Source organism: Grampus griseus, assembly GCF_964374135.1.
Source record: "Grampus griseus genome assembly, chromosome: 1".
In the NCBI taxonomy this organism is placed as follows: Eukaryota; Metazoa; Chordata; class Mammalia; order Artiodactyla; family Delphinidae; genus Grampus; species Grampus griseus.
In genome coordinates this window covers 14,660,226-14,675,020 of record NC_139017.1, presented here as the reverse complement: position 1 = coordinate 14,675,020, position 14,795 = coordinate 14,660,226, and the positions used below count along the sequence as shown (strand labels likewise).

The 14,795-nt window shown below is 36.3% G+C and overlaps 1 protein-coding gene across 1 annotated transcript in view; it reads left to right on the top strand.

Annotated features, from left to right (window-relative positions):
- USH2A (usherin) overlaps positions 1–14,795 on the top strand; it is a gene marked incomplete at its 5' end in the record, with an annotated part of 770,156 nt that overhangs the window by 143,009 nt on the left and 612,352 nt on the right. Inside the window, 2 exons of the mRNA XM_082666701.1 lie at positions 9,962–10,157; positions 13,656–14,297. Coding sequence (XP_082522827.1) covers positions 9,962–10,157; positions 13,656–14,297 — 838 coding nt within the window. The remainder of the gene's footprint in view (positions 1–9,961; positions 10,158–13,655; positions 14,298–14,795) is intronic.

Below are 14,795 nucleotides of genomic sequence, written 5' to 3'. Positions count from 1 at the left end.
GCTACGTAGCCTGGGACAGCAGACTTTTGCAGTATGGTCCAGAGTAGAGAGATCCTGAGCGTGGTCACTGGGTAGTAGACAGCGCCCATTAGCAAACATCGGGGCGAGTCAGAGAAATTCACAAATTAGTAACTGGACTGCTAACCTGCTTCTTCCACTGTGGGTCCAGCTCCTCACAGGTGTTGGTCGTTGCCTTGACCTTCCTTGGGTCTAGCCCTCTTGCCATTGCTGCTGTTACATTTGTGGCTTATCACAAGCAGAGTGAACTTAGCACAGTGGTTATGAGCATGGATTTGTCCAGGTAACTGTCTGGCCCTCAAGAAGTAACTTGATCTAAGATCCAGTTTCTTCTGCTGTGCAAAATGAAGAGTCATTCATTTCCCAAATGGGAAAATGACTAAAACTGCTGCTGTTATGGAGTTCACATTGTAAGGTGGTTTGGGGAGTAGAGGGGGAAGGTAATCATCCGTCAATGTAAAAATAAGTAAGTCTCTTTACTAAGTTAATTGCTATGGACGAAACAGGACAAAGTAAAAGACCTCAGGAGTGCCATTTGAAGGAAGGGAGCTGCAATTTAGATACATAGTCAAGGCAGGGCTCATTAAGAAGGGAACATTTGATTTGAGCCCTGATGGTGGTGAGGGAGTTAGTTGTCTGGAGGTCTGTAGGGAGGGACCCAGGCAGAGAGAGCAGCCTGTGCAAACACCCTAAGCTGTGGGTATCCCTGCTGTGTTCAAGGAACAGAAAAGAGGCCATGTGGCTAGAGTGGAAGCAAAAGAGAGGAGAAGGCACATCCAGAACCTTGGAAATCCTGGGTTGGGATGCAAAGGATTGGCCTTTCCACTTGGCCAGTGCCTGCTATGCAGCCATTAGGTACTTTACAAGGTTGAAGAAAGTTGGATGGTCAATCCTTTGATGAATTTACTACCTACTGTTTAATCATTAGCAGTGTGACATATACAGAGTAATAGTTATATATACCACTAGGTTTTTTCCCCCAAGATGCTGGCATCACTGCCACTTGCATATCTGTAAGATTAAAAAAATTTTTTTTAACATGCTCAGGTATAACAGATGATATCATCTGTACAGCCCACCTTCTTCTCAGAATGTTCCATCTTTTGGACCTAGTCTAGACCAATGGCCTTCTGGGCTACCTGCTCAGCTATTAGCATGGGCTTGCCACATACCTGAATCTCCATCTCCTGGATCCCATGCCTTGCATTCTTGTTGCTATTATTGTCGACTTTCTCATTTGCTGGTATCTTATGTCCCAGTACCTTCCTGAGAATGGGAGTTAAATTTAGAAGGTATTGCTTCCAATAATTTAAAATAATTTTATTCATAATTTAGAAGGTATCGTGTCCAATAATTTGAAGACAATTTTATTTATAATTTGGAAGGTAGGATATAGTTTTCTAGGTTGCAATAATATTACAGAACACTTCAATGATATTCTGTATTTCTTTTATATGTGACTTATTTTATTGGTCTCTAGAAATTTTTGTGTCTTCTTTCTATTTCTGGTATTTGAATGCTTCATGAGATTGTACCTTACTGTAGTTTCTTTTTTTACCCGTTAAATTTGCTAGCACATGGTGAGCCTTTTTAAACTGTGGCTTCATGTAAGGAAAAATGTTGATGCTGTATTAATGCTTTGATAATTTCCTTCCTCATTTTCCTATTTTTTGTCCTTCTGGAAATTCTATATTTTTATGTCATTTTTCTTCTATTATTATTATTATTCTTTCTGAAGAATTTTCTTAACTTTATCTTACAGTCTTTTTATTGAGATTTTTATTTTGCCTATTGTATTTTTAATATTCAATAGTTCTTTCCTTCACAGGTTGTTTCCTAAGGCTTTTTCTGTTCAATGTTTTTATTTTTTATTATTATTTTTTAATAAATTTATTTTTATTGATTTATTTTTGGTTGCATTGGGTCTTCCTTGCTGTGTGTGGGCTTTCTCTAGTTGCGGCGAGCAGGGGCTACTCTTCGTTGCGGTGCGCGGGCTTCTTATTGCGGTGGCTTCTCTTGTTGTGGAGCACAGGCTCTAGGCGCGTGGGCTTCAGTAGTTGTGGCACGCGGGCTCAGTAGTTGTGGCTCGTGAGCTCTAGAGCACAGGCTCTGTAGTTGTGGTGCACGGGCTTAGTTGCTCCATGGCCTGTGGGATCTTCCAGGACCAGGGATCAAACCCGTGTCCCCTGCATTGGCAGGCAGATTCTTAACCACTGCGCCACCAGAGAAGTCCCATTCTATGTTTTTAAATGAATGCAACTTTTACCATAACTTTCTGGGGATAATAGGTATAGCAGTGTTTTATTTGTTATGGTTGATGACTTCTTATATTTCTCTTTTCTGCATTCCTTCTTTCCCTTATAGATTATTATTTCTTCTCCTTTTTTTTTTTTTTTCTTGGTCCTAAATGGAAAGTAAGTCTGGCTCCTGGCTTTCTAGAAGCAGTGTAAGAGAAGTGGAATGGTGGCAAGGGGTGAGGGTGTACATACACTCTCACTTCATCCTCCAATTTCTGTCCTATCTGTTCACCCACTGCTGATGGTCTAATATAATGGAGCTGGTTATCTTAATTTTTTTTGGCAATAAGACCAATATCACCACGGAATAGGAGTGTACCTGGCTGTGTAGGATCAAAAAGGGAATTGGAACTCTAAATACTTGTTTTGCAGAACTCCTCTAATTCAGGATTCTCAACCACAGCATGATTGGTATTTGTGGCTGGAGAATTCTTTGTTGTGGGGAACTGTTCTGTATATTGTAGGATGTTTAGCAGCAGCCCTGGCCTCAACCCACCAGAGGGTAGTAGAACCCCTCTCCCAATTGTGACAACCAGAAAGTCCCCAGCCACTGCTAAAAGTCCTCTGGGGAACAAAATCACCCCCAGGTGAGAGCCATTGTTCCGAGTTCAGAACTTATCCTGCTTTTTTCAGTGTTTTATCACTTGTAAACCTTAAGGCTTTCAGAGCCTTAAGGCTAAGGTTTTCCTTTCTGTAGGAAAAATCAGTTTTCTTGTTTTAGAAATAAACTCACCTGACACCCATATTGTAGCTTCTTACTAGTTGAGAGTATTGTCAATATTCATTTATATTTCTTCCTTCCATTCTCTGTCTTTGAAACTTTTTGGGAAAATTTATTTGTTCTCTATTGCTCTGTCTAATCATTAAAATTATGGATTATAATTTTTAAAATTAATCATTAAAATTATGGATTACAATTTTTAAAATTCCTATTTTAGTAAAATATCAGGAAAAGAGGAAATAGGCACATGCTTAATCTTCTGGCTTTTGAGAGAATTTCCAGGCCAAAGAACAGAGTGGGAGGTAGAGCTCAGGGGATTCTCTGAGTTGAAGAGGTGGAGCTGACAGTGTGGGGAGTCCAAAGTGGCTAGAGTTTGCAGAGAGAGCAGCACAGAGAGATAATCCCAGAGCTCTATAGAGTATCTTTCTTAAGTACTCAGCTGACTATCAATTATTGCATGTGTGTGAGGCTGGGGAAAGAACAACCTGAAAGAATTAAATGTAATCGTGCTAAGCACTCATGCAAGGCTGTGAATAGTGCCTGTTTCCACTAGCTGAATTAGAAAAACCTCATGAGTCACAGGATATCCGATAGAGTACACAGAAGTATCCTGCCTCGAGTAGAGAATAGTCCTAGACTAATCACTGCTCCAGGACCACCTAATAAATCTTAAGAGCAAGACCCAAAGGAACTGTTTCCAAGTAACTTAACTGCATCCCAAGACAAAGCTCAGGAATATTTATAGGAACACTAAAATATCTAGCACCCAAAAAGAGAAAGTCCACAAAATCTAGCACCCAATTAAAAAAAAAAAATTACCAGGCATGCAAAGAAGCAGGAAAATAAAACCTATAATGAGGACAAAAATCAATTAATCACAAGTGACCCAGAACTAAAACAGATGTTAGAATTACCAGGCAGGTACCTTAAAACAGATATTTTAACTATGTTCCAGGTGTTCAAAAAGTTGCATAGAGACATACAAGGTACAAATAGGATACAAATCAAAAATCTAGAGAGGAAAGCTGCAATGTGTAAAATGAAAATAAATTAGGTGGGATTAATGGTACTTATACATTGGAGAAAAGAGTAATGAACTTGAAGTCATAACAAGATAAACCATCTAAAATTAAACATATAGAGAAAAGATAATTTAGAAAAATTGAAACAACATCAGTGAGCTGTGGGACTACTTCAGGAGTTGTGATATATGTATAACTGGAGTGCCCAAAGAAGAGGAAGAGTGAAGATAGAGACAGAAAAAACTTTGAAGAAATAATAACTGAAAAATTCTAAATACTGTATAATGAAAACCAAAAAAACCACCAACCCAAGAAACTCAAGAAAAGCCAAGAAGAAGAAACATGAAGAAAACTGCAGAAAGCACATCATAATTGAATTGCTTCAAACTAGTGATAATTTTCTCTTTAATGATAAAGATAAAATATTAAAGCAGCCAGAGGAAATAGATAAATTATATACAGAGGAAAAACCATTAAGATGATAAGAGTTTCCTATTAAAAATAACGCAAGCAAAAAAGACGATGAAGCAACATACTTAAAACACAGAAATAAAAAAAACGGTGTACATAGAATTCTATACCTAGCAAAAATATCTCTCTGAGATAAAGGGAAAGTAGAAATTTTTTACAGTATATAAAAATGAAAGAATTCATCACAAGCAGACCTGCATGCAGTATAAGAAATGTTAAAAAGAAATCCTTCAACCAGAAGTATAATGATACCAGATGTAAACATGAATTTACACAAAGAACTGAAGAGCTCCAGAGAGAGTAGCTACATGGGTAATTATATGAGATTTATCTGATTATTTACTTCTCTTTAAAAATAATTGGCAGTTTAAACAAAAGCAATAATGCTGTATTAAAATGTTTATAATACATTTACAATTAAAATGTATGACAGGAGCTTCCCTGGTGGCGCAGTGGTTGAGAGTCCGCCTGCCGATGCAGAGGACACGGGTTCGTGCCCCGGTCTGGGAAGATCCCACATGCCGCAGAGCAGCTGGGCCCGTGAGCCATGGCCGCTGGGCCTGCGTGTCTGGAGCCTGTGCTCCACAATGGGAGAGGCCACAGCAGTGAGAGGCCCGCGTACCGCAAAAAAAAAAAAAAAAAAAAAAAAAAAAATGTATGACAACAATAGCACAATGTTAGAAGAGAGAAAATGAACTATAATATCGTAAGGTTCTTATTACTAAAGGTAATCACTTCAAGGTAGACTGTGATAAAGATATACACCATAGACTTCAAAGAGACCACTAAAAATAATAAAACAATGTGCTGTAGCTAATAAACTGAAAGTAAGATAAAATGGAATCTAGAAAATTTAAAATAAAGAAAAGCAGGCAGAAATGAGGAACACAAACAGTTGAAACAAATATAAGGAAAATAGCAGGATGATGGATTTAAAACTAACCATGTCAGTAATCACATTAAATTTAAAGGTTCTAGATACTCCATTTAAAAGTCAGAGATTGGAAGATTGGATTAAAAAAAAGTAAGACCCTGCCAAAGGATTATATGCTGCCTACAGGAAATACATTTCAAATATAAGACACACATAGGTTAAAAATAAAGGATGATTAAAGATATACTATGCAATTACTAATCCTAAGAAAGCTGGGGTCACTTTATTAATATCAGAAAATATAGATTTTAAAGTAAAAGTGTTTCCCGGGGTAAAGATGGTCACATTGCAAAACAGATCAATTCATCAAAAGGGTTTGGTACGTAAATTCTTAACATTTATGTACCAAACCACAGAGTCTGTGCAGCTATACGAGTCAAAAACTGATAGAAATGAAAGGAGAAATACAAAAATCCGAGATTGTAGGCAAAAATTTCAATACCCCTTTCTCAGTAATTAATAGAACGAATTGACAAAATCATAAGTATAGAGGTTAAAACAGCACTGTCAACCAACTTGACTTAATTGATGTTTACAGAGCACTCAGCAGCAGCAGAATACACATATTTTTCTAGTCTACACAAAGCATTTATCAAAATGAATCAAATTCTGGACCATAAAACAAGCCTCAATAAATTTAAAAGAATTCAAGTCATGTAGAGTATGTTATCTGACCATAATCATTAAATAAAATTGGAAATCAATAACAGAGTAATCTCTGGAATATCCCTAAATATTTGGAAACTAAATGACACACATCTAAATAACCTAAGGGTCAAATAGGAAATGAAAGGGAAATTAGAAAGTATTCTGAACTGAATGAAAATGAAAACACAACATATCAAAACTGTGGGATGCTGGTATAGCAGTCCTTAGTAAGATATTAAAAGCACTAAATTGTCTATATTAGAAAAGAAAAAAATTCAAAGAAAAACCTTTCTCCTTAAGAAACTAGAAAAAGAAAAGAAATGACCCAAGCCAGGCTAATCAAAATTATTTTCGAGTTTCTAACTAGAGCTCACAGGGGCATCCCTTTTCCCTCATTGTTCACGTGGCTGAAAGCAGGCAAGACCAAAACTTACAAAACCAAGATTGTGTTTTAAGCCTTAAAGAGCTAGAAAATGTCTCTGGCTTAAAGTATGAACATGTTTGTTTGTTGTTAGAAACAGTAACTGTACCTCATTATTTGTTTTCCTTCTACATTACTAATAGAAATTTCAATATTATTTGGCCATGCGATCATAGAGCATAAACTGTATTTCTCAGCCTCCCTGGCAGTTATGTATAGAAACGCAATTTAAGTTCTGGTCAGTGGTATTGTTTCTGTTAACTTTCACCTCTAAAATGTGGCTTAAAACCACAAAAACCATTTACTTGGTTTAGAATTCTATGGTTTGGCTCAGCGGTGGTCTGGGCTGGCTTCGCTGATCGTGCCTGAGCTCTTTCATTTATGTGGTTAGCTAGCTTGTCAGCTGGCAGTCAGATGATCCAGGAAGGCCTCACTCACGTGTCTAGTGGTTGTCAAGCAGAAGGTTAACTGGGGTGATAGGAGAGGCTATTAGCTGGGGCTTCTACTTCTCTTCCACATGTCCTCAAATCCTCCAACAGGATAGCTTGAGCCTGTTTTACAAGGTGGTCTCAGGGTTCCAAGCCCAGCTAGAGAGAATCAACTCCAAGTTTGCAAGCATTTCAAACTTCTGCTTGCATCATATTTGCTGACTTACTACTGGCCAGATAAAATCAAATAAGTCAACCGAGGGTTAGGGTTAGAAGTGTTCTATCAAATAGGGTGGAAACAGAAAAGTGTTGTATCTGACTTTTTGGAAGTGTATTCTTTAAAGGGAGGGAGTCACACTCTTCTCTCTACTTCTTGGTGGACAAGAATTGGTCTTAGAGTGTGAATAGATTTATATTCCCTCACATAAAAGGGAGAGAATCTACAGTGAGTTGTACAGAAGTGAACATGTGTTTTCAGGTGAGTTTTGAGAAACTGATTACAATGAACTCATTTATAACCTATAAAGCCTTTTATCATTTACTTTTAAACCACATTTTAAGGTATGGCTAATATAGAGAAATTACAGGCTATATGCGTTATGCAAACATTTAGGTTAATGAAATAAGAGTAAAGTTGTGTTATCTTATTTGCAGCTGAGTTTCCCATATGGAGAGATTTCATTTTATTGAAAAAAATACCCCATAAGACCAAAGTGTTGCACAAATCAAGGCAGTAATGAACACTTTTTAGATCTATGTAAAAGATGACTGAGTTAGGTGTAAAGAGGAAAAGTAGACACACATTAGGGAGGAGTGAGGAGTAGGGAAAGACAGGACAGTTAAAGGGTGACTCACTGGGGTGCAGAAGCCTTTGGCGATGTCTAGTTGTAGGGAAACTAAATAGATATTATAAACTGCAAAGTAAAGTTCTCACTCTTCTTTCACCCCAAATCTTTAGTAAAATGTATTCCTTTTTAAAAAATGAGAGCTCCTCTTCTGAAATTTCAAGTTTCGTGCCTAGAATGATACAGGGCAGAGCTCTCAGGTGGCAGGAAGATTCCCGAATGGAAGAAGCAGAAATTTAGGGTCAGGGTGGCCGTGAGAATATCAGTACACATAGAAGTTTTAAAAGCTGAAGGAGAACTTTTGTCCTTCCAACAGGAGTGGAATGAGGGTTCCAGGCAATCTTATCTAGATTTCAAGAGGAAGGGAAGCTCCAGGTGATACATGCCTTACATCTGAATAAGAATATAACAAAATAAATAGAAGATAAAGTTTTAGCACAGAATACACCTTTATTTCTCTTTAGCCTTTTCACTCTTTCTTGCTCTAGATTTTTGAAAGAGTCCTCTTTACATGTGGGGTGTACGCAAGGTTATTCTTTGACAGAAATATAAAGTATGTCCAATTCCTGAAGGTGCTTGCCATCTGGAGAACAAGACTAATATATGTGAAACAAGAGCAAAAAAATAGGGGATTCATTAAATGGTAATGGACTTGAAGTGTTATATGTGTGTAATCAGAGGTCTCTTCGATTTTCATGGCTGTAAGTAACTTACACCCGTCAATAAATGCCATTTATTTTTGCAGACCAAATCAAATACCTGTTTTGAGTCATAATCTGGTTTCCACGGGGCGGGGTAAGAGTGTGGGTGTGAAACAAAGCCAGACACTGGGGGCCAAGTCACAGTCCTTGCATATCTTTCTGACCTGTATGTATCTTTGATATTGACGTGCCTTATTGTCTACAACTCCCTCGTGCGTGTATAAACCTTTATTTTTCAGAGGACTAGACCTTTTGTCTCATTATCTTACCCTTAAATAATGATTCCAGTGAGTTCCTATTTTCCAGATGAGGAAAAATGAGGCAGTGATAGATTTTTAACAACTATTTAATTAAAAAACCCTTCTCTACCTCTTTGTAACTGAATCCCAACCTCATGTGATATTTTTGGATATCTCTGAGATTAAAGGTAAATCAAACAGTGTCTTTCCACAGGTAGGTAACTTCCCTTTGTGATAACCTTGCCTCCAAACGTGGCATGCTGGATTCAGTCTGAGTGTAAGGAAATCATGGGGAGACAGGCCAGTGACTTTATGAGAGATCTGATGTCTGTATTCACATCTCTTGTGAAAGTCCGAAGTTATTATTGAATTTCTCAGATTTATTTCATGTGTTATATGTATATATTCCCTAGTGAAAGGTTTTAGCTGTTTCTTTAACCAACATAGCATTATCTATGCACAGAGTAGATAAGCATTATATAGTCTGTGTATTTTCATTCTCAAACAGCAGCTTGAAGAGGAAAAATTCTCCTTTGTTCAGCTGTTATTTTAGTTGACAATGCTGTAAAACAAGTAACTTTTTTGCATTTTTTACCACAATGTAAGTCAGTTAAATATACTTGATGTGATTAATTCATAATATAAATGAACCATAAATATGCTGAAATATTCCTAAGAGTAGAGTTGTGTAAAAAAATGGTATTAGGGTCATTATCAGGAGGCATAAATGGATACTGTTAAGAACTTTATTTTAAACATTGTTAAAACCTTGGTGGAGTGATATTATTATAGAAAGATTCTTCCTCAGTTGAAGCACTGGGCATGCGCAGAACAAGTTTGGATCAAGGAGTAAATGAGAGGAATGAAACAGAGAGGTGGAGATTAAAGACTAAATTAACGGCTGGCCCTTTTCTATTTTCAGTCTCCCCATGACTGTATTTTGATTTCTTTATATGGTGCTTAAGGCTTAATTCCACTTCCCTTTTAGTCATACACTACTGACTTCTATGGGGTTTATTTCCATTCAGCTCTATATATTCACCCTGCTGAAGCTCTCCCATGTTTCTGTGTCAGGAGGGGAAATACCTTATTACCTTCTTGTCTGTTTCACATTTAAAGTGTTTTCCCTCCCTGCCCTCTCTGTCTTGTACCTAATGAGCAAATTATCTAAAAATAGAAACGTTCATCACCCTACAAAATGTTGTATCTTCTCTAGATCGGAGGCCAGTGTAATTGTAAGAGACATGTGTCTGGCAGACAGTGCAATCAGTGCCAGAATGGATTCTACAACCTACAAGAGTGGGATCCTGATGGCTGCATTCCGTGCAACTGTAATGCCTCTGGGACAGTGGATGGAGATATTACCTGTCACCCAAATTCAGGCCAGTGCAAGTGCAAAGCAAATGTTATTGGTATGTGTAATGCAAAAGTTTGCAGTCACATCTCTATTACCATCTGGAATAAAATCCTCTATTTGATTTCTTCTCTGAAGAGTAAAGCAAATTTCCTTGCTCAAGGCAGGCTGGGAAAAAAAATTTTGGATGAAATTAACTGTCTAAAAATGACTAAATTAATAATTCTCTCAAACTACAGCTTGAAGCTTAGTTTAATCAACCCTTTAGAAGTTTCTTTATTCTGTAGATGCATTAGTTCACATGGTCCCATACTAATAAGTCATAGAAAAATATAATTTACTTACTGCATAGATGTTTCTTTTAGAAAATTAGCACTTTTTCAAAATGTTTTACACTTAATGAGTTCTAAGCAAATCATTTCCATGCTAGTTTTCTTAATAGACCAAAATAAATGGATTTTTTTCCGAAATATTCTGTGCTGCAGGGTCCTTTGTGATAAATCTTTCCATTTTTTTCTATTATATTTCTTTGAACTGTTCCTATGAAATGCAAAATAAGTCAACATAATTCCACAGATCATGTATATTGCTAGGGTTAGTTATAAAGGGCCACATAATTTTAATTTTGTAATTCAGCGCCAAGCTGATTATAATAAACAGCTACCTTTGGTGTTATTTATCATTTTTTTATACAAGACGTGCTTTTTTTGTTTGTTACTCCCACAGGTATTTTTCAGAAATTAGATTTGATTATAGCAATTTATTACATCCAACATTTTTGAGGGAAACCACAGCCATATAAGGACAAAATTTATCAAGTGCCCGAAATGCACTATGTACGTAATGCACTTTGAAATGTTGATATATGAGAATATTATGAGAGGAAAGTTTCCAGATAAAGTGAGCCTTGTAACTGAACACGTCTTGGTTCACATAGAAAGTTTAAAAAAGACCTTTGCCTTTCTATTGTCATTCAAGACACCAAGTCTTCCATGGTTTTTCTAACACTGACCTGAACCTTATAATAATAAAAACATGCCTGGCAGACACACACACACACACGTGCCCGCAAACGTGCATATACACAAACATACGAACATATCATTTGGAGTAACATTTTCATTTCTGTGATATAACACTAAAGCTAATTCTTTATCTTTTATATATGTTGGTATTCATGCATCATTTTGTACAATTCAGCTAGACAAGCATTTCATTTAATTTAATAGAAAAGAATATGGGCTTGCACATATTGATGGTATTACACAAGATTTATAGTATTACGCAATTTATGGTATTACACAAGATTTCTCTGGTGTAAAGAAGATTAAATCAAAATCTTTACCAAAACTTGCCCTGATGCATTTTAAGCATACAAAAGCTAACTTTTCAGGGACAAAAAGAAAAGAACAACTAACATAAAGAGAAGCACACTTTTGTATAAGTTTATCTGTGATATTGAATGAAGTCCTCCAAGTTCAGTCCATAGAGCATCCTTTGTTCTTTGATATAAAACATCCTTTAAATTCAAGCTGTGAAAACAAAATTTAAAGAAAGGGCTTTAGGGACAATCAAATGGTTACAGCTCTGTATCAATAAAATCTTTCCTGTGGTAGTTAGATTCCAGAGCTTAAGGAAGGATCAAAGAATCAAACTTTACTATTTACTTAAAATTTGTTATGGCCTCCCTGCCATTTACCTGTGTTACTGGTTGACCAGGTAGTTTTCTGCGGGAAAATATAAATACATACTTTTTGAAGATGAAATCATCAGTTTGATATTACTATCTCTAGAGTTATTTCTGCACATACAGTATTTTTTAATAGAAATGTAAACTTTGTATATGTATTTCTTTTCCTAATGGGACTAGCAAGTAACCTTATTCAATTTTACCTTGTTCATATGATTAAAAAAACAACAGAAAATGCAAGTATATGTTGTATGTGCTTCAGAAAGCAAACTGTTCGATTTAACAAAACTGTTAAAGCTTACTAATGATTCTATCACCAGTAAAATACATTAGCACCAATAATTTTATTAAAGTAGGTCATTCATCTAGAATAAAAAGGGAGAAGAATGTGAATTAAATGCCAAGTGTGCTAACTCGCCTGTACTTTTTAACACCGAATGGGATGCCCTGTAGGCCTTCCTGAGTACGGTTAGGAATAGATTACCTGTCAGGAATATGTATGGCATATTCAAATAAGCACTGCGCATATTTTTAAAACTGATACGATGTGAATCCATGTAGACCAATTTTAATAGTTCAAAATGAGTCATAATTCTTGTTAACAATACAGTTATTTTTAAAATTTGCAGCAATAGTGGTCCTTTTTTATTTTCCTTATTGAAATTAAATGATATGCCTTAGGTGAGTCATTCATCACTGTTAAAGAACTTGCCTTCCATTGGAGTTCTTGAATTTTTATCCATATATATACATATATATTATGCGTTTCCTTCCAGTTTAGGAAATGCTTTTCTGCCTATGGTTTCCTGAGTGTGTTTTTGACTGTTATTTCATGACTAATTTTTTTAATGCTATTATAGCTTGAAATAAATTTTTCAATGGATTCCACCTCACATAGTCACTTATTTAAATTCATGGATATGTGAAGACTAGCTAAAGAAAGTATTTTGCCTCTCAACATTTACTATTCAATTTTTTTTATTCCTTTCCCTTGTAACACTTTTTTGAAACAAAAGAAAGTTGTCAGATTTAAGTGTAGGTGATAAAACATTTTTCTCTGTAGGTAAAATGTATATATGTTTGTGCTCCTTTAAGTAGGAGTCATGTAAACAGCAGAATTTACTTAGTGTTTAAAGAGGTATGCTCTGAATCACACAATATGACAAGCGATGTGATTGCTTTATGAGCCGAGGAGAGCATAATTTATATTAATTGAAAATGATAAAATATAGGAGTGTATAAAAGCATTGAGATACAGTTGCTCTGGATAACTTTTATTTATATTAATTATTTAATTGTGTGAGATTCAGAAGTGAGTATGTGTACTGTTCTCACAAAAATATTATAGCTTAACATTTATTAAACATTTTGGGAGGATGCTGATTTCTAGGAAAATAACTTATGTGGTAATATGCAGTTCTTCCCATGGCTTTGAAAATGTATTTCACTCTCAACTTTTAAATGAACATACTTTGTTACTATGAAATAACTAAGAATAATGGTTTTAATATAGTTAAATAATTTAAAAATAATAGTTCTGATATTTATTAAAGAGGAAAAGAGTTCCAGTGTGTGCAACAGAAGCAGTATTTGCATTAAGCATTTCTCCTTGCATTAAGTAATGAATAAAATTGTATAGAGCACATCGCAAAAATAAAGTGGTACGTGAGTGCAAGTTAAGTATTGCCACTGTATTTTGAGTATATGATCAGCCCTCTTTGGCATTACTTGTGAAAAAAACACTCAACATTTTATTGTGCCTGTGTTAAATGTGGACAGTAGCATTGTTTGCACTACAGCTATCTTGAAAGCTTGAATGCGGTTGTTTTCACATCTTTACCTTTTTAAACACATTTTTCTCTTTAGGGCTTAGATGTGATCATTGCGATTTTGGATTTAAATTTCTCCAAAGTGTTAATGACGATGGCTGTGAGCCCTGCCAGTGTAACCTCCACGGCTCAGTGAACAAACTCTGCAATCCTCTTTCTGGGCAGTGTGAGTGCAAACAAGAAGTCAAAGGACTCCAGTGTGATACCTGCAGAGAACACTTTTATGGACTGGACACCACCGGTTGTAAGGCCTGTGACTGCAACCTAGCTGGGTCCCGGTCTGGGACCGTCTGTGATGCTCGGACAGGACAGTGCATCTGTAATCCCAATGTTGGAGGGAGACGATGCAGTGAATGTTTGGAGGGATACTTCTACCTACAGCGAAACAACTCCTTCCTCTGTCTGCCTTGTAACTGTGATAGGACTGGGACAGTAAATGGCTCTCTGCTGTGTGACAAATCAACAGGACAGTGTCTCTGCAAATTAGGAGTAACAGGTCTTCGCTGTGATCAGTGTGAGCCTCACAGGTATCATCTGACCGTTGGCAATTCTCAAGGCTGCCAGATGTGTGAGTGTGACCCCTGGGGGACGTTACCTGGGACCATTTGTGACCCAATCAGTGGCCAGTGCCTATGTTTGCCGCGTCGTCGAGGAAGAAGGTGTAATCAGTGTCAACCAGGTAAGAGAGAAATGTGTTACATTTTCAGTACACGAAGGTTTTCTTTTTATCCCGTATCAGGTGATTCCTCTTTGCTTCTCTGTCAGGACTTCTAAAAAATTAATCTCCAACACCTTTGTTGCATTTATATCATTATCTAATGAGATGTAACTAGTTTATTTAAGATTATATGGCATATTTGTGTTGCTGTATTTGAGAGTGACCCTTTAGATGAATGCCAGCCAATCAGACATTTCATAACTGAGACTTTTATTTAATTTCTCAACTTGAAGTAAATCCCTTTTTAACAACTGAAAAAAAAAATAAGAAAAGCAAGAATACATTTTATATTCTAGAGAAAGAGAAACTTGAGTTGGTCATCCACACAGTGCCAAATATTCAGATGATGAACTGATTTTCTGAATAAAAGCTGACCAAGTGTTTTTACTAAATGAGCTATATGTTCTGGCATCAAATAGAAACATCTAAAATAATTTTTAAATGCCATTCAATTAATAA